The sequence below is a fragment of the Coffea eugenioides genome, chromosome 8 (assembly GCF_003713205.1).
Source record: "Coffea eugenioides isolate CCC68of chromosome 8, Ceug_1.0, whole genome shotgun sequence".
NCBI classification, from domain to species: domain Eukaryota; kingdom Viridiplantae; phylum Streptophyta; class Magnoliopsida; order Gentianales; family Rubiaceae; genus Coffea; species Coffea eugenioides.
The window spans coordinates 39,782,515-39,801,948 of record NC_040042.1 but is presented as its reverse complement, the minus strand read 5'-3'; the positions used below and the strand labels follow the sequence as shown (position 1 = coordinate 39,801,948).

Sequence of the window (19,434 nt, the reverse complement as noted above, 5' to 3'; positions counted from 1 at the left end):
TGTTGTTTTAAAAACCTCCAGCAAGTTTTTGCAAGCATGGCTCTATTTACTCTCCTCAATTCTTGAACTCCTAGCCCCCCTCTATTCTTGGGCTGTGTAATGGTACTCCAATTAATCAAGTGCATTCTCCTTTTTCGCCTTCTCCCCAAATGAAATTCATAATTCTCTTCTCAATGTCTGCAGTAATTGTAGCCGGTAACAAAGAAGTTTGCATAGCGTATATCGGTCTGGAAGATATAACAAACTTGACCAAGAGAGTTCTGCCTGCATATAAGAGGCTATGCACCTACCCTTCCAACCCTGCAACCTCGTATGAACCTTTTCCAAAATTTCACCATATGTGCTTCGATTTACCTTAGAGTGTAGTAACGGCATTCCAAGGTATTTTCCTAGATTATCTGTTAAGCCCACTCCTGTTCTATCGCTGATTTGTTCTGCCAATTCCCTCTCTACGCTCTTTGAGCAAAAAAGTCTAAATGGTTTTTTTTTTTTTCAATAGAGGTACAGTTTCTTTTCGCTTTAGTTTAGAGCTTCTCACGTGCTTAATTCTCTTATCATGTACTCGGACAACCCTCACAATTATTTACAACGTAACTCTCTAATCTCGAAGCACATGCCAACAGCTTTCTACCCAGAGATAGGAAAGACAAAAAATTTACAGCAATTTCTTTTCTTAAACTTTGGGACTATTCCGGCAATTTTTCAGATTAAAAGTTTCTATTTTTCTAGGGTTCATCTACAACTGTTTCACCTAAGAAGTCCTACAGGAAAGGTTGGTGTGGAGATCAACCAGTTTCACATGGAAACACCTATGAAATCTGAGCAGTTGTGAAGCTTTTCATCCTCTTTAACCTGTAAAGAAATACAGCATACAGCACTCGATCTGTTAAAGACCGGGGGGCTTCAGCAGAGGAACTGAATCCAGAAGTCCCTCTACATCAACAGGAAGATTAAGAGCCCGGCTAACAAATTCTGGTGCATTCGTCTGGCCTTTCCATGGGCTGAACCAGGGTCCTCCACCAACTTCTACAGCTGCCATATTACTTGTGACATCCAGAATAATCTACGAACATGCATGAAAAGTATATTAATTGTGGATAAAAGATTTTGAACCACAGAAAATAGAAGAAGTAAGATAATCATTTCTACTAAACATGTTGCTCGATAACAATTAACAAGTAACCCCGGAGAATGGAATTCTATGGATACACAGAAAGCGCAGGATCACGCTTTATACTTCTATAGTTATGGATCATATACCCACTTACTCGTCTTCTCGATTAACCATCGTAAATTAACTCATTATATCCTTGTTTTCATGCCCGACTTCTGCCACTAGCAAATAACACATTGCCCTAGAATGTTTCCACTAGGATCTGTTTCCAAATATCCAAATAAGTCCATGATCTCTTGTTTTATTTTCTGTAGCTGCAAACTTGCAATTTCAGAACTCACAGATTCTCCTTTCACCAACACCCAACCAAACCTACAACATCCTCATCCATATTATCCCCTATGATGTCAGAACCGGAATACAACAGGTAGTCTAATAGCTTTCTCATACAATACTTTAAACTCGGTGACTCTAGTGATCAAGACAGGAAATTCCTGTGTCTTTGGTCGTTGACAGCGGGATGAAGTGTTAATAGTGTTGGTTATTCATTTGCTTGGAAAAAGATAACCACAGGAACACAGTCCGTGGGTCAAGATGTCATGCACATATCAAACCAAAAAAAAAAAAAGAAGAGGAGATGTCATGCACAGTGGATCTAACCTACTCAAGTGTCATTAACTCTTCAGTAATTAGGTCTTGTTTCTTCGTAATGTAACATCAAAGACGGAAGACTCAGATCCTTAAAATATGAAACTTATTAAATATATTCTGACTTCTACAATACGGTCCCTCCAGGAAATTCACTAATGACTAATTCAACTTTGCATATTTCAAGAAGAGGAAGAGGACTATAAGATAATCAAAATTAGAAACCGTAGGATGACTAAATACTAGTAACATTTTTGGACTTTTGTTGTCATGCCCTAAGCCTGCAGACGCAGTCAAGCTACTGCACCCTAGCCTATATCATGACTTGCCAAGAATCCAAGCTATACATGGGTACTTAGGCTGACAATAGAAAATCACTCCAAACTTTCTCGCTCTCCTGACTCGGGGTCACCAGCTCTAACAAAGTCACAAAGTCGTCCTCGTGGCCTAACCAAGCCTCACCTCTTGCAAACACAAATCGCCCACCCTAACAACCTAGCACAGGTTCAGTCTCACCTTGTGGAGAGACCAAGCAGCCTTCACACCTGCTATGTCCTTGCAGGAACCTAACACTAGCTGTCTCTCCTCATGCAAAGCCAAAACTAGATTCTCTCTCATGCCATAATGTAACAAATTCAGCCCACAGGTATGTCCTGGGCTGCAGTACCCCTTATTCAGCATTCATCTTCACTTGCCCATATCCCAAGCTGTGCATTTGCACTTATGATCAACTTGCATATCAATCTAAACTTTCCTGCCATCTCAAAGTGGGACAAATGGGCTACAGGTACATGAACTTATGCAGAATCTCTAAAATGATAATGGCATCTCAGTGCAACTATGAATTGTTATTTTCAAGAAAAAGAATGGTGAACAAGGACAAAACTCACATTTCCTTTACTTCCATCAGATCTTCGATCCCACAGTTGCAGTCTTAGCTCTGCACTGCAAGTATCCTTACAGGCTGGGGCAAAGCCAGCCTCTGAGGTTGGAGCACGCAAGGTAGTGCCTAGGTCTTTTGTTGTTGCCACCAACTCCACCTGCTTAGACATGACTTCCAATGAGAAGCAACTAAAGCATTCCATAGTATACATGTTTCTAAAGCCATACAAAACAAGTTAGACCAGAAAAATCTGAGTACACTTCAAAATGAAAAGCTAAGCAACATCCAGCTTTGTCAATATTGCTGAGTCGCAATACAGTGCTAATCAGAAACATAATTTTCTTTGGTAGATAACTGATACCTTGTGTGTTTTATTCTCTGCAGACATAAACCAATAGCCCCATTGCGAAACTTCCCATTTAACAACTCCATTCCATGGCACGAATTCGTAGAATACTCCTCTATAGTGAACACCAATCTGCATAATCAATTCATCGTGTAAGCCTGTAGCTGTAGCATTTAGAAATTCTCAAACAAAGCACAAAACAATGGAAAAGAGAGACTTGGGAACTTGGCATTTGGAGTAAAAAGGAAGAAATGCTGCCCAGAGGGCAAGAGGAATATGCAGGTGATAGTTCATTATCACGTGAATTTGTAAGTCTAGTTGAATATCCCTAGAAGGGAAAATCAAGCATCTTGCATCCCTAATCAAGTTCAAGTAAAATGCCTCATTCAAAATCACACGTTTAAAAGAGATGTCTTGATTGACAAGCCTCCAGGGATATGCAAATAAGTCTAGTATCACCATTTTTCTCTAATGCAGAACTTCCAGAAGGCAACGAAGTATTATACACCAAATTAGTAGGAAAGCCCTATAAATACAGAAACTAGACTTCCACCAAGAAATTTAAGCCTATATCTTACTGGATTGGACATAATACTGAGAACTTATTGAATCAGGCAAAGTACACTCAAGCCATTATATAGTTACCACCTTTAAGCCATTACATAGTGCTCAAACTTGGATTCCTATCAATTTAAGCCTTACCCCTCCTTGTGCCCCCACCCCCCGGGGGGTGGGCAGGCGTTAAAAAAGATCTTGTTTAGCAAATAAATTAAGGTTGTATTTCCCCCTATTACAATACAATGCGTTTCTCTGGGGGTGGGCAGGTGTTAAAAAAGATCTTGTTTTGCAAATAAATTAAGGTTGTATTTCCCCCTATTACAATACAGTGCGTTTCTCATCCAACCCAGATAGGGAAGAGGGTGGGGATGTCAAATCAACATAACTAAGAACAACTACAAAGTAACTAATCAACAAGAATGCAGTAAACTTTAACTTGAATGGGTAAAGTATAACTTAATTTACAGCAAAAAATCAAGAAATCACTAGATATTTAAACACAAATACAGAGATACTAAAAAAAAATAAAGTATGCTCAATTTTGAGGACTAACAATTTGGTTTAGCCATTACTGTATAAAATTGATAAAGCTGCATAAAAAATTCTGCAAAATTGCTCTGTATGAAATTAAACTTGCAGATACAAAATAGTAATAACATTTCCGTATACATTTGAATGAGCCACTCACACGTCCATAAGATTTAATTTTACTATTGCCAAGAAGTAGAAACTTCACAAGAGCTGCACATAGAATGATAGGCAGTAGCTTTTGTTAGCTTAATACTATGTCAAATTACCACATTGGTTAGAAATTTAGGATGTTAAGAGTCTTTGAAAGGTAAGTTGAAACTTCTATATTTATCAATCTAGCATCAGTTACATACAGACGAGAGCACAAGAAGATAAATTTGTAACTTCAGAGAGGTGTGTGCATACTACCCAACCCCATACAGGATACAAAGACAGTACAAACCATGCCCAAAGATTAATTATTAAGACTGAATAAAAAGTGATTAAGTCTACATTGGAAGTAATTCCATCATCAAGCACTTACCACTTTGAACTTAAATAACGTATACATCCATAATCTTCTGAATGTGCCTACATGCCAAAGCACTTAAGGTCTATCTAGGGAAGAAAGATTTTGAAGAACAAAACTTTTATCAGGGGGCAAAAACTAAAACATGTGCATGACCTCACAATTGAAGGGTCTACACATGGAAAACCTAATGCAGTGTGCAGTTGTGCACCCATACATCAACCTAGCACCTCACAAGATAGAACAGTACGCCTTACTATCAGGCCACGACACACCTTAAATTTCTAATAAACCATAAAGTTCCTTTTAAGCTATCAGTTTAGCATGAGATGCATTATTTGATCTCCCTCTTTCATGCTAAAGTTTAGGGGTCTCCATGTCTAGCTTGTTTGGATTCAAATTGGGCAGAATACTGATTCCAAAAGCTATTATCTGTAATTCATAGATGAAAGAGCACCACAAGGAAAGGAAAATAAAGAACAAAACAAAAGAGATATGTGCCTCTATGAAACCTAATATGGATGTACCAGTGCCGCATTTTCAAAGGTATCAGACAATCCAGGAAGTTGCCTCAAGCCACCAGCAGCAGTAAGAGCAATGTCTCCACTTGCACCTTCAAAGACATTGCACTGGACCTGTATAAAGCAAGCCCATAAGCAAATATGCAACATATAAACAGAACAGTCCCAAGAGTGATAGAATTACATAGAGATTCCATATAATGACTGATGAAGGTAGCAGAATAAAGTTAAAGGCAATGTAGTTCTGAAAGATGGAAGGGACTAGGTTTTAGGTCAATAAGCATACATTCTGCTTGCAGACACCAAAATTTTTCACGAACAAAACAGAAGGATACATGCTTTCCTTTCCATGAGAAAGGAAAAATGCATGCTATCTTGTACAACATAGACATCTAGGATCATCCACAAAGAAACATTGAAAGTTGTAATTGGAATCACACAGAGGATGAAAGCAAAACAAAAAATTAGATCTATAGAACCACTTTCAAGAGTATCATCAAGGGAAAGCTTCATTATTCTATCTTCTAAATGATCACCATGAAACTAGAATAATTCCATAGAGAAATAAAAATCACATAATCAAAAGCAAGCTTCAACATAATAAGACATAGAAGGGAAAGGGAAGACATACCCAAAACCACCTTCTGGGGAAGCCACCACCCCAATTCTTCTCGGAATATGAAGGAGCATTTTCAAACTCAAACCTTTCTCCATCCCACTCTATCCAACCTGCAACAAGAACATGGAACTTGAACAGAAAATAAACAATCGTGTTTATATTATCCGTGCAATCTAAACGTACTACAATTAGAATGTAGAAGAAAAGTAAAAAGTAGAATCAACTATGCAGCACATAATAATATGGAATTAAAACAATACACAGAACATTTATCCAGGACAACTGAACTGTTCAATGTAGTTTGGATGCCAACAAATTAAGAACAAGCAAATTCAGATAGATTTTAACTAACAACAATGATTAAGCAATTTGGTAGAGCATACACCAATTTAATGCTCCAGGTAAGATATTGATCTCTAACATTGAGTGAGGTCTAGTTAAAGCCGTCCATGAAATGAGCCAGTCATGCATATGGCCAGGATGCGAGCAACTATAAAGCAAACTAACGAACAATTAGACACCATGAGAAAGATAAGGTAGAAACAACTGCAGATAAAAACAAATGACAAACCAACTTCCTCCTTACACAACAACAACATATCTCCAAGGAAGCTTAGAAACTTTTAAAGGACTGTAGCACCTATTGCAACAAAAACTGCAAATAAAAGAAAGACCTTGCATGTTAGAAAAACGGTAGCAAAATAAGAAAATGTGCATTATTGAGCAAAACAAATCCTCATTCTACAGTAACTAATCATTTTCATTAGTGAATCACTTGGATGTGTACAATTGCTATACTCCCCTATTTATCATTGAAGAAGAAACCATTACTCGTGGAACCTGTGATACAACCATCTATTAATTTCAATAAGCAATTATCTTGTCCTCAACAAGTTATTCATCTTAGGGGTTTAAGTCCAACAAGGACAGAACTAAAACTTATCAGTCAACCAGACCTAAATGGAAAAGAAGAAAGGTAGCTGAACCTGTCGAAAGCCCCCCTGCCATGCACATTTGCCAATGGGGTTCAAAAACAGGGAAAGCAGCAAGCCACCCAGCTGTAGACTTTTGTTTTGAGTCAACATTACCCCAGCCATAAATGGGGCGTGTACTATACTCCCAACGTGCAGTCTTTACAGTCTCCACATAGCTTGTCCTGTCACACTAAATCATGTCAAAAAATGAAAAGATGATCTCACCTTTGAAAGAATAAAATGAGATATTTTTGCATATACTGGCTCAGAAAGTATCAGCTTTCGGATAGTGATTGTCATTCAAGTACCATTTTATAACAACTGTTCCAAGCTACTAGGTCATGAATTAAGCCAGCAACAGACTGAGTTTGCATGAACTTCAAGAATGAGAATACTTTTAAGATAGTATTTAACAAGACAATTCAGCTTTCTCTAGCCATTTAGTTTAGCACTTGAAACAGCAGAGGAAAATTGGAGCATCAAAACAATTTGTGAGACCACAGAAAATCTATCATGTAAAAGTTAAAATAGGACCTGAAACAACAAAGAATTTTCCGGGTTCAACATTTTTATGTGATAAATCTCATGTAAAACCAGAAAAGGCCCCTAAATATTCTCTTGCTAAAAGACCCATAGTCATTCTCTTGCTAACAGCAAATGCCAGAAAACGTGTTTTGCAGATTATCTTCCCATCTATTGTCTGTGACATCAAAATCTCAATTGCACTAATTTTTGCAGGGACATATTTAAGCAACTTAAACGTTTTGTAACATTCATGTATGGTTTACTAACTTCTGAATCATCAGTTGCTCTTCCTGAAATTCATTTTGAGACACTTTCAATAGAAAATTACCTGCTCTCACAATCCTGCTTAAAATTTTCCTTAACAAGAAGTATTACCCAACAAATTATCACAAGGACTAAAAAGAGAAAAGAACAAATAATATGCTCATATGCTTAGAATTCCTGCCCAAAAATAAAATGACGCAAAGACAAAGCCCTATTATAAAACACCAAAATTTGCAGGGAGGAAACAACTTGCATTTATCTGCATTTCTTATCCTGAAAGTACTTCAACCTAACTAGAAAGACAACAAATATGGCTCCTGGCTGACAAGCACAATTATCAAATTAACCTTATCCTTGAAGTCAGATAAAACACAAACTGTCATCTATGTCAAAGGTTTCAGATGAGAAAATGTTCTAGGTGTAGTTGTTCAACAAGTTTACTGGTTGCCAGTGAAGGTAGAGTAAGGTATTTGGCACACCCCATGATCCAACATGATAAATTAAGTAAATTTGGTGTTAGTAAAAAAGCACAATCGGATTAAACTAAGAAAAAGAAAGCTCAGTAATTTAGAGAAAGCAAATTGTTATATAATAAACGCGTAACATTCCTCCAAAAGATGCACAATGCAAGTAAACATGTTATACATGACTTTCACTTCACTTAAGGAGTCTAAAATAAATTATGCAATATGATAGGTAATCAATACTCTGAAGCACATGTAAGAAAAGAAGAATTTACCTCTCGTCATCACGAATAAAACCCTGATGCCAAAGGGGAGTAACTTGAAAACCTTCCAGAACTCTTTGATCGAACTCCTGTAGAACCAAACAACCAGATATGAAGAAAGAAATAACTTGAGGATTGCCAGGTAAGCCTAGTATCATATCTTGAAATCAGATCTACATTTTGTGACACTTTTAAAGAAAAAAAAAAGTCGCTGAATAACAATAATATCTCGTAGCATAATATTCTTGCCAGGATAGAAATACGTATCCTGTTAAAAGGATACCAACTCGGTAAAAGGGAGAACCTCTTGGGAGTTACGAAGCAGAAAAACCTATAATAAGTTCATGCACTGACACGAAAACATTTCCAAGACAATAAAACTATACTTAACAATGATATCTGAGTAGTTGTCATTACACAAAGAAATAGATACAAAACTACAACAGCAGCACATACATCACTTAAGGCTCCACAATGCACTACAGGAAATCCTGCATGACTCCATTATAAGGTCATGGAGCGGCAGATTTCATATGTTGAAAGTGACTAACAACTGGTTTATTGACATGCTTACTTTTGATACTGAGTGGGTTTCTATTAAAGCAAAGAATTTTCTAATTGAAGCCCTTCACTTTCCATGATGCGCAAACATCAAAATATTTATCCATTAGCTTTTACAGTCTCCCATAATTTATGAATATTTTGAATTGAAAATTAAGAAACTAAAAGATGTGAAGTTGGTGCTCAGAGATGTACCACATCTACTAGCAAATAGATATAGTACACGCTATAATCATGGTACTGGTAATGCAGAAATGAGTTCCATCTTATACTCTTAGTAACAGAAAAGTAAAAACTGACAAGTTCTATTTAATCAGCAACACTGATACACAAGGTGTCATCATCTTGAAGGATTTTTTGGAATATGAGAGTCTGCTCAAACAGGTGATGGTGTCTAGTATTTATAATTGTACACCTTCTATTCAGAAAAATACCCTTTCTCCTTATCTTACGCCAAGGCAGCAACAGACAAAAAACTGCTCACCTGAGGAGGTACCTCCTTACTTGGAGGCCGCATATTTTTCTTCGCTGAAAAAGTGTTTCCAAGCATCAATTCATGCCTGCCTATTTGTTGAGACAATATGAATTAGATTCACAAAAAAGCATATTATTTATTTACTAACCATGTCATGGTGTACTGGAAAAATTATGCTCCAAATATATGTCTACAACACCATATTCCCCATGTGATATCAACAAAATAGGAAGCCATTTCAAGAAAAGAATTATGGTCACAGCTTACTAAAAAGGCCATGGTCAGTTTCCTATTCCATCCATGCAGAGGAAAAACAAAGAAGAATATTCTGATACAACAAAATTTGGAAATAGTGCAGAAATTGCCTTTACAACTTACAAGGCCACAGAAGACTTATAGCACTTACCTTAGGAAGCAAGACAGCTACTCAAACGTGATCAAGACAGAAATGGAAGGGTAGCATGCAACAGTTCCGATCAAATTATATGAGACAAAGAACAGAACAAATGTGTCAACCCATCAAGGACAATGCAAGTTTTATTTGGTCTCTAGGCTGGGGCAGGGGAAGTTAAAGGCTTAAAGCAGCCATACTGAATAAAGGAGAAAGAGAGTATAATCAAGTATCAATCAAGTATCAAGTAATCATAATAACTTCTTACAGACAGTCTACAGCAAAAGTTGTATATTCATATGGAAAAGAAACATACTTCCCCAAAAGTTAGGAGAATCTTCAGTGTACTGGCAAATATATTTGTCATCAGCGCCAAGAATTTGAGCCCCAACTCCTGTAAATCTATGCCCATATTGTAGTACCTCAAGTGTGCTCAACTTCTTGGAGAAAGCAGGATTCTCAACAGAATACATAAAACAGAAGCTCTGCCTACATTCAGGTATTGAGACCTTGAAATACCAACCCTCAAAGAATTTTCGAGTACTTCCATCAAAATGGTACCTGGATAAAGAAATTACAAATCGTGGATTGACCAGACTGTTATGAATTGCAAGAAGAAAAGTATAACCATGCATGCAAATTATTATCCATCCATTCAGTAGCAGTATCAATTTGATAACGGTGATGCAAATGTAAAACATGTTTCCTGGAGCACCTAATACAGCTATAAACTAGTGAAAAAGCATATGTGAAAAGCTAGCTCCAGCTGGTTTGTCAAGGTGGTAAGGTCAACAGATCAGGGAAACCAGACATACAGAGAGAACTACAAACATGTCACCATTTAGACAAAGTTGGATAATTATCCAAATTTTGTAACACTTGATCTAGGCTATACTACTGCACAGACAGTCGCACATAATCATCATATAAAGAATGAATAATATACCACCAAAGAATGGTCTTTAAATGCCTTATATTTCATGTGTACGAATTGTTTATAATCATCCAACAACCTTTAAAAAACTACCAAATATGGCAAGTGCATCAGGTAAGGCTGACAAGCACACAACAGCAACTTTTTAACTCGCAATAGCACCTTATCATACAATTGTACCCCGACCTTGATCAATTAGTGTACGCAACAGGTTCAGAGATACATCTTAGCACATGCATGTACTCTACGCTAGTGTACATTCAAAATGGGACTTCTACACGCTAAAGACAAGTGTGCACTATTTTTACATACAGGTTTCATTTTTTCTACATTATTCAGCTATACACTATTCATCCACGCCATCAGTTGATTGGATTACTCATTTATCCTGCACTACGTACTACTGTTATTGAAAATTGATAGATAAAGGATCCAAATTAAACGGCTGGATCATTTGACAAATGAAAGGACTTCTCATTTGATACAAACAACGCAATTATACGGAAAGGCAGCTCAAAATGGAGAAAATTTGCAGTTTTCGTTCGTTCAATACTTCGATTTCTACAGTCGTCTCAATTTAGTCCTCAAGACTATAAATTTAGCACATTTTTCCCATCAACTTTGAATTTGCATCAATTCCGGACCAGCCACCAGCACTTCAAATAAATTGGCGAAACATATAAAAGCATTATAATAAATTACCCGCTGTGAGGGGTTCCAAGAGGGCGATTGGAAGGCGTAGGCTTGTAAACAGGATTCATAGCAGCAGCTGACTCTTTAAACTTTGCTGCTTTTGACCGCTGCTCCTCTTCAGCAACGCCGGACTCCGCATCCATAGTTGACGCTGCCGCCCCCGCCTTCTTGGAATTTGCAATAAAGAACTTGGGGAAGAACTGCTGATGACTCTTCAGTGGACTAACGCTTACTGAATTTGTTGAATTGGGTTTTGGATTCAAACAAGGAAAGGGCAGCGTTTGGAACATGTTTGACATGGAAAATGCATTTGCCATTGAATTAGTGAAGTGGGTTTCAATTGTTTCAGGAGATTGGAGGTGGGTTTTGGATTTTGGGGGAGGGAAGACCAAGGGTTGAGGATTAAGTAGGAGGAGGAGGAGGAATGAACAGGTGGCTGAAGAAGTGACCAGGTGGCCAAAACGAAGGGATACAGACTTAACATAGGAAACTGGAAAGCTCACTTGTCCAAATTGAGTACACTGATGTTTGTTACTTTGTTTAAGCCAAACTTGGGACACTGCATAAAGTACAAAGTGTGGGACAGGGCGCCTCTATTTACTTTTATTCACTCGAATTGTTTCTTTGAAGTAAAATTTTTTTAAAGCATAAGCAATGTTTTAAAAACCGGACCGTTAATTGAACCGGTGAAGTGAAAGGGTCGAGGTTCAATCGGTCGGACCGGTTCAACCCCGGTTCAATGAATTTTTTCAAAAATAATTTATATAAATATATATATGCACAAAATAAGACATGTAATGGATAATTTAATACTTTATATGATGAAAAGTTTACTATTTTCGAATAACCTGGATTTTTAAAAATAAATTTTTTAAATTATAAGTTAAAACAAATAAATTTCATCTCAATTTCAATTATATCTATAAAAAAAAATCTTAAATCCAATCCAAAAATATCACAATATTTGAAATTATATAAAATTCACGTCTATAAGAATTTAGACATTGTGAACTTAAATTTTAATTTACATTTTGGAATTTAAATTTACAATTTAAAAAAGGAAGTTTGGAGTTCGAAGAAAATCAAGAGAATTGAAAATAGAAATGCAAATTTGATAAGAAACAAAAAATGAGATAAAAGTGAGTGGTTGTGGTATTAAATAAATTGGATTAAAGAAAAATAATTCTTTTTTAACTTTTTTAAATTTAATGGACAAAAACAAAATTAAAATATGGAAGAAAACATCAATAAATTAAAAATAAAGAGGTTTGATTAAAAAATGAGTGGCAAAAGAAAAGATGATAGAGAGAGAGAGAAAGAGTTGAAGATTAAAAAGAAAGAGCCATGAAAGGATGATATTTTGTAAGAAAAATGGAACAAAAGAAATATGAGTATTTGTTTTATATAAATAAGTTATCAAAAAAAACTAATAAGATGTGATGGTGCAATGGTTACTACATTGGTCTTCTATTACAAAGGTCTTGAGTTCGAATCTTAATAACTACATTTTGCAAAACTAAAAAAAAAAAAAAAGTGGAAAACTCAAAAACCGGAAATGACCGGTTCAAATCCGGTTCGGCGGTTTTCGCGGTCCGACCGGTTTTTGACCGGTTTCTTGACAAAGTCAAACTTAGCATTGAACCGGACCGGAGCCATGGCCGGTTCGCGGTTCAACCGGTCGAACCGGCCGGTCCGGTCCGGTTTTCAAAACACTGAGCATAAGTGGGAGGAGAAGTCACGAACTGACATGACACCTCTCAGTTGCATTCTCTCTGTCTCTTGTACCAACCAATTCATTTTCCCTCCTTATTTTTATTCACTTCAATCTATAGTTACTATAAATTTTAAAATTTTTAATATACATTTGATAATTAGGAATTAATTGTATGAGTTAATAAAATTTAGATTTATATCAAAGTTATATTGTTATACATCTTACATTGTAAGAATTATAAAAAACTAGACTGACGGGCAAAAGTTGACTAATTTTATTTTATATCCTTAAATTTGTACCCTAAATTTTAATTTTAGACAGTTTGCGCTCTAAACTCTTAATTTTGGATACCCTACACCTTAAACTATCAAGTTTATCCAATTTAAATCCAATCAATGACTACGTTCGCAAACTCAATGAATTAAAGGATGGTGAAAATTAATAGTAATGTGCCGTTTTATTTGAACCGTAATCCTTTAACTTTTTGGACCACTTTTAGTACATTATCGTTGATCTATAATGTCTCAATTACTAATATTGTTACCAAAATTAGCGAAATAAAAGATGGTATAAATTAATGACAATCATGTATTGTTTTATTTTTGTTATAATAACTTAGCACCTTTTGACTACTTTTGGCACATTGTTATTGATTTATTGGATCCTCTATGCCGTTAATTTTACTAAAGTTATCATTGATTGGATTTAAATAGGACAAATTTGAGAGTTTAGGATGCAAAGTATCTAACATTAAGAGTTTAGAATGTAAAGTGTCTAAAATCAAAGTTTAGGATGGCAAAATGCAAAAGTGATACAAATTTGGAGGTACAAAGTAGAGGTGGCAAAATGGGCGGGATGGGCGGGATTTGCTTGGGTTTGTGATGGAACCGGGTCATATGGATTTGGGTCCAATCTTACCCATATGTATTTTGGGACTAATGATAAGAGTTTATTTTACGTATTTTTTGTGTGTTTTATTAGTTAATTTTGGTTTGATTATTTAGTTTAATAACTAAAATAACTAAGGTTTTGGTAAAAAAACTACATTTTATGTTAAAATGGCTAAACATTGCATTTTATGGATTTTTATGGTAAAAACTTCATATTTTGTAGGTTTAATGATTCAATCATCAAATGAAGTGCATTGAGAAGATATTTGGATGATTGAAGATGGATTAAAGTGGTGAAAATAAAATATGAAGTGTAAAAAGGAAAAATGCAATTTGAATCAAGAAAAGTCAGGTTTTGACAACTCTGACACGTTTTGGTATTTTGACTATATCTGGAGCTACACAGATCGGATCAAGGTGATCTTGGTACCATTTTGAAGCTAAGAGATATATCTACATTTGGTATGAAGACATCAAAGTCCAGTTCAGCCGTTTTCATAGTCCAAAAGTTGAAATACCGAAATTCAACTCAGCTGTCCAAAGTGGAAAACAGAGCTCTGACCAGTGTTTAGTATTTCGATCATATCTCAGGCTACAAAGCTCAGATTTGGATGATTCTTGAAGCATTGGAAAGCTAACTCAAAGGGCTACAACTTTGGTGTTTTACAAAAAATCCAGTTCAGCCTTTATGATAGAGAAAATCGTAGCTGAAGTAAGGACAAAGTGAATACGCGAGTACACAAAACGTGACTTGTAACCGCGTTTTGTGTAGGCGCGTTTTCCGGCCGCAATTCTGCAATTTTGCTCAGTCAATTCTCTTGTGTTCTGACTACTTTCCAGCTACAATCTGCAAGAGAATTCGGTGCACATGCTTTAGAAGACAAAAGGGCAAGAAAGTTGGCATATTTTCAAGTCAAAAACAATGGCTATTGACTATCTTAACAATTTCAGATTTGGAAATCAAATGCAGCAAATTTGGACCAATGGAAAAGGAGCTTTTGGAGCAGTTTATATAGGGAGCAACCAGGACATGCAGAGCATACGGGAGAAGCTTGGAGTCTGCAAAAATGTAGCTTTTCCATTCTCTTATTGTTAGATTAGTTTAGTATAGAGTAGTAGTTCATCCTTCTTGTTTATTAGCTAGGCAAAGATGAAGAAGGAGATGAAGAAGGCAAGGAAAGAGCTCATGTGACAAGGGTTATTTTTCCTTTCCAACTCTTTATCTTTTGTATTTGATTCCAAGTTTAGCTAATATACAAGTTCTGGATTTTGTGTTTAATATGTGTCTTTAAAGTTTATACCTTGGGTTTGGTTGAACTTTCTATGATTGTTAGTGTTAATCATTTGGCTATTTCACTGCTATGTTTTGAGCAAGTTATTTAGCACTTTGGCTCTTCAAATCATGATTAATCTGGTACCATTAATTCTGATTATCTAAGGTGTTGTTTCTGCAATGAAAATTGAGATTTAACACTAGTTCAAGAAGTGCTAAACATAGGGAGTACACTCACGAAAGTAGAGGTGCACCTATGTGGTTTTTAGTGATTCATTTCATGTAATTTCACTGAAGAAATGAACTTGTAGCTAATTTCATAACCATGAGAATAGGTATGGATTAGTTATAAGTATAATTGATTCACTACGAAAGTAGGATTCAAATGCATAAGGAAATTACACCATAATTAGCCTAGATGTAGTTATTCAATGATCCAAATATAACACTTGCATGAGTAGTTAGGGATACCACAACCTAAGGAGCTTTTTATTTTGTTAATTTCTTGTATAAGTGCAGTAGGTTAAATTTCTTATCATTAATTGATAGTCTAAATAATAAAGAAACTTTAGTAATACCGGTAATTGTTCACTCTTCCTTGTGGGATCGACCCGATATATACCCTAAACTACTAGTTGATCTGTATACTTGCAGTGAACGGGTGTAATTCGGTATTTTTTAGCTTGCACGTATGTAAAATACCCGTCAAGTTTATTTTTCCTTTCCAACTCTTTATCTTTTGTATTTGATTCCAAGTTTAGCTAATATACAAGTTCTGGATTTTGTGTTTAATATGTGTCTTTAAAGTTTATACCTTGGGTTTGGTTGAACTTTCTATGATTGTTAGTGTTAATCATTTGGCTATTTAACTGCTATGTTTTGAGCAAGTTATTTAGCACTTTGGCTCTTTAAATCATGATTAATCTGGTACCATTAATTCTGATTATCTAAGGTGTTATTTCTACAATGAAAATTGAGATTTAACATTAGTTCAAGAAGTGCTAAACATAGGGAGTACACTCACGAAAGTAGAGGTGCACCTATGTGGTTTTTAGTGATTCATTTCATGTAATTTCACTGAAGAAATGAACTTGTAGCTAATTTCAAAACCATGGAAGAATAGGTATGGATTAGTTATAAGTTTATAATTGATTCACTACGAAAGTAGGATTTCAATGCATAAGGAAATTACACCAGTAATTAGCCTAGATGAGTATTCAATGATCAAATATAACACTTGCATGAAGTAGTTAGGATACCACCAACACCTAAGGAGCTTTTATTTGTTAATTCTTGTTATTAAGTTTGCAGTAGGTTTAAATTTCTTTATCATTAATTGATAGGTCTAAATAATAAAGAAACTTTATAATACCGGTTAATTGGTTCACTCTTCCCTGTGGATCGACCGCGATGAATACCCTAAACTACTTAGTTTGATCTGTATACTTGCATGTGGAACTGGGTGTAATTTCGGTATTTTTTAGCTTTGCACGGTATGTTAAAATTAACCCGTCAAGTTTTTGGCTGCCGTTGCCGGGGAGATTTGGCAATTATCGGTTCGTGAGAGCAACTTTATTAGTTTAGACATAATATTAGTTATATTGTGAATGTTATTTTCTGTTATTTTAGTATTTTATATGTGTATGTGTTTTATCACCTAGTCTTCTTACTAATTTTGCTCTTAAGTTGTTTAAAAGCAATTTTAGGTAATGAGGAGGGTAGGTCAATTTGGAGGACAAAGCTTGAGAAATGAAAGATTGGCAATGGATGGTTGCCTACTGCAAAGCTCCTTCAACAGAGGTAACCAAGAAATTACTGAAGGTATGTCTTTTGAAAATGGTATAAGGTGCTTAAAGGCTAAATTTGATGTTATGATGCTACAAGTTCAAATGGACACAATTATGCATGAAATTGAGCAAGGGAGGAATTTTAATGCTTTTAATTCTTATCATGTGATTTGTGACTTGTGTGGAGGTTATCATGCAACTAATACATGTATGCAAGCACAAAATGTGGATTGCTATGATGAATTAGAGCATTACAATCCTTATTTTGATCAATACAGTGCTAATTGGAGCAATTCTCTTTCTTATGGTTGGGAAAATCAATGTGCATATAGTGATTATCCATATTTTTATGATTACCAATCTGAAAATGTCCAATATAAAGCAAAACCATCTTGGGAGTTAGCTATAGAAAAGTTAGCTAATGTGACTTCCGACCGTTTTGATAGGATTGAGAAAAGAATAGATGAATTAACTTCTCACTTTGGCAGAATAAATGAGCAATTGAATGCATTGTGTGAGGTTATTTCTTCTAATAAATTGCAAAATGATCCTAGCATGAATGGTAGGAATGTTGTATGTGAAAATGGATTGCATTTTGATGAAAATGATGAATCTCAATTGTGTTTCAATGAGCAAATGTCTATTTCACATGATAATATCTTTGGAACTAACTTTGAACCTCAAGAGGTGAGTTTTAATGACTCATTGTTCACCCCTCTTGAGGAGTGCATTGAAAGTGTAGGTTCTAAGGGTATTGCTGCCCAAGATACTCTCATGGCATTCCCGTTGGTAAGTTCTCAAGTGGTGCATATTCAAGGTAATATTTATGAAACACTTGGGATAGGTAAGTCAATTCCATTTCTCCTATCATTAGATCATGTGACTTTTGCTATAAAGTCACCATTTAATGATCCACCACGACCAAAAATGGTGGATTATTCGTTAACTAAGCCTCCTTGAAAAATGAGGTGAAATAGTCAAGCTATTGACTTTAAAGAAGCGCTTATTGGGAGGCAACCCAATGTTTGTTTAAGTTTATGTTATTTTGGGGTGATTTTATGTTTAAAGTATATGTTTGAGTTATTTTGTTATTTTTCATTTGTAGGTATTGGAAATGGAAGCAAAAGTGACCAAATGAGGTGAAAAAGGCGAAATTTGATCAAGGAACTCAACCCCTCAATTTGAGTAATTGTTGTTTTTGATTTGTTAGAAGGGGTTAAAATGCATATTTTGATCATTTTACATGTGCATGCATTGAGAATTTTAGCAAACAAATGATCTATGATGCATTTCGTGTGATTGGGGTACAAATGGTAATTTTTCAAAATTGGCTTTCTGCAAAAATTTCGCAGAAGAAAACGCACTTGTGCTGAAAACGCGCCTTATAATCGCGTTTTCCATAATCGCGTTTTCAATTCTGCGCCTATACTGACGAAAACGCGCCTCAAAACGCGACAGAAAGTCGCGTTTTCTAACAAGTCGCGTTTTCCAGCCTGATCAAAAATTGAAAACGCGCCTTCAAATACGCGACTCCAAGTCGCGTTTTATAACACAGTCGCGTTTTCGATCCTGCAAGATATGTGAAGAAACGCGACTTCACAAAACGCGGCTTGGTGGCGCGTTTTGATGAGTCGCGTTTTCGGAGGAAAAAAAAAAATTTGCAGATTCCTTGATTCTCTTTTTTCTTCTTTTCGTCATATATATTTTCTTGTACCTTGAGTTGCTTATTGTATTTTTTTTATAGGTACATCACTAAAACAAGGGCTTGAAGTTACGGATCGCCGTTTTGATGTCTTAAGCCTTTGTTATCACTTTTGTTTCTCATTTTCCATTTTTAGGTTTACATCACTAATGGTTATCCAATGGAACTCATGAAGCGTTGGAGATAAACGGACAATGGATTTTGAAGTTTCATATTCAATCACATCATAGGGGAGTATTACTTTCTTTATCTTGATTTTCCTTTTTACACATTGAGGACAATGTGTATGTTAAGTGTGGGGGGAGAATTGAGATTATATACATTGTATGTGATTGAATTATTAGTTGCAAATATTGGACTTGTGTTAAAATTCAAAATTTTTCTAAAATCTTGTCCAAAATTGCAAACTTGCCCCAAAAAGTTTCATATTTTTTCGATTTTATCCAAGGGGTACCAAGTTCCATACCATTAGTAGTTCAAATTCCTCCTACATTTGAGATAAATATATGTGATTTGGAAACTTCTTTTCTCATTTAACTTGGAAATGACTATTATGTGATTATAATTTTTGCATTTGTAGGAAAGTATATCTTTTAAAGTGGAGAAAATTATGCCTATATTTTTTTTGCATATTTGATGAAATTTCTTCTCTTTATTGGATTTTATAAGTTAAGTGATAAATATGGTCAATAAGTGCAATACTCTTCTCATGATTATTCTTTTGAGGAATTTATTATTATCTTTGCTGTAAAAAGAAAAAAAATGAAAAAAAAGAAGAAAAAAAAAAGATCTATTC

At 35.4% G+C, this 19,434-nt stretch overlaps 1 protein-coding gene across 1 annotated transcript; it reads right to left on the bottom strand.

Moving 5' to 3' along the window:
• Window positions 1-640: 640 nt before the first annotated feature.
• On the bottom strand, window positions 641-11,758 carry LOC113779327 (probable tocopherol cyclase, chloroplastic). Its single transcript, XM_027324880.1, has 10 exons — window positions 11,282-11,758; window positions 9,962-10,206; window positions 9,264-9,343; window positions 8,231-8,307; window positions 6,715-6,884; window positions 5,741-5,838; window positions 5,116-5,223; window positions 3,007-3,123; window positions 2,653-2,802; window positions 641-1,063 (listed from the first exon to the last, which is right to left on the bottom strand). The coding sequence occupies exons 1-10, from the start codon at window positions 11,587-11,589 to the stop codon at window positions 887-889; spliced, it is 1,530 nt and encodes a 509-aa protein (XP_027180681.1). The 5' UTR covers window positions 11,590-11,758; the 3' UTR covers window positions 641-886.
• Window positions 11,759-19,434: the final 7,676 nt, after the last annotated feature.

What these genes read in the sequence shown, in the direction of transcription:
- LOC113779327 (XM_027324880.1), bottom strand. Translation starts at nt 11,589, where the DNA reads ATGGCAAATGCATTTTCCATGTCAAACATGTTCCAAACGCTGCCCTTT. An exon ending in TTCTCCTAACTTTTGGGGAA is followed by an intron (nt 9,344 to 9,961) that starts GTATGTTTCTTT and finishes CTCAACAAATAG; the next exon opens with GCAGGCATGAATTGATGCTT. An exon ending in CAGAGAATAAAACACACAAG is followed by an intron (nt 2,803 to 3,006) that starts GTATCAGTTATC and finishes ATGTCTAAGCAG; the next exon opens with GTGGAGTTGGTGGCAACAAC.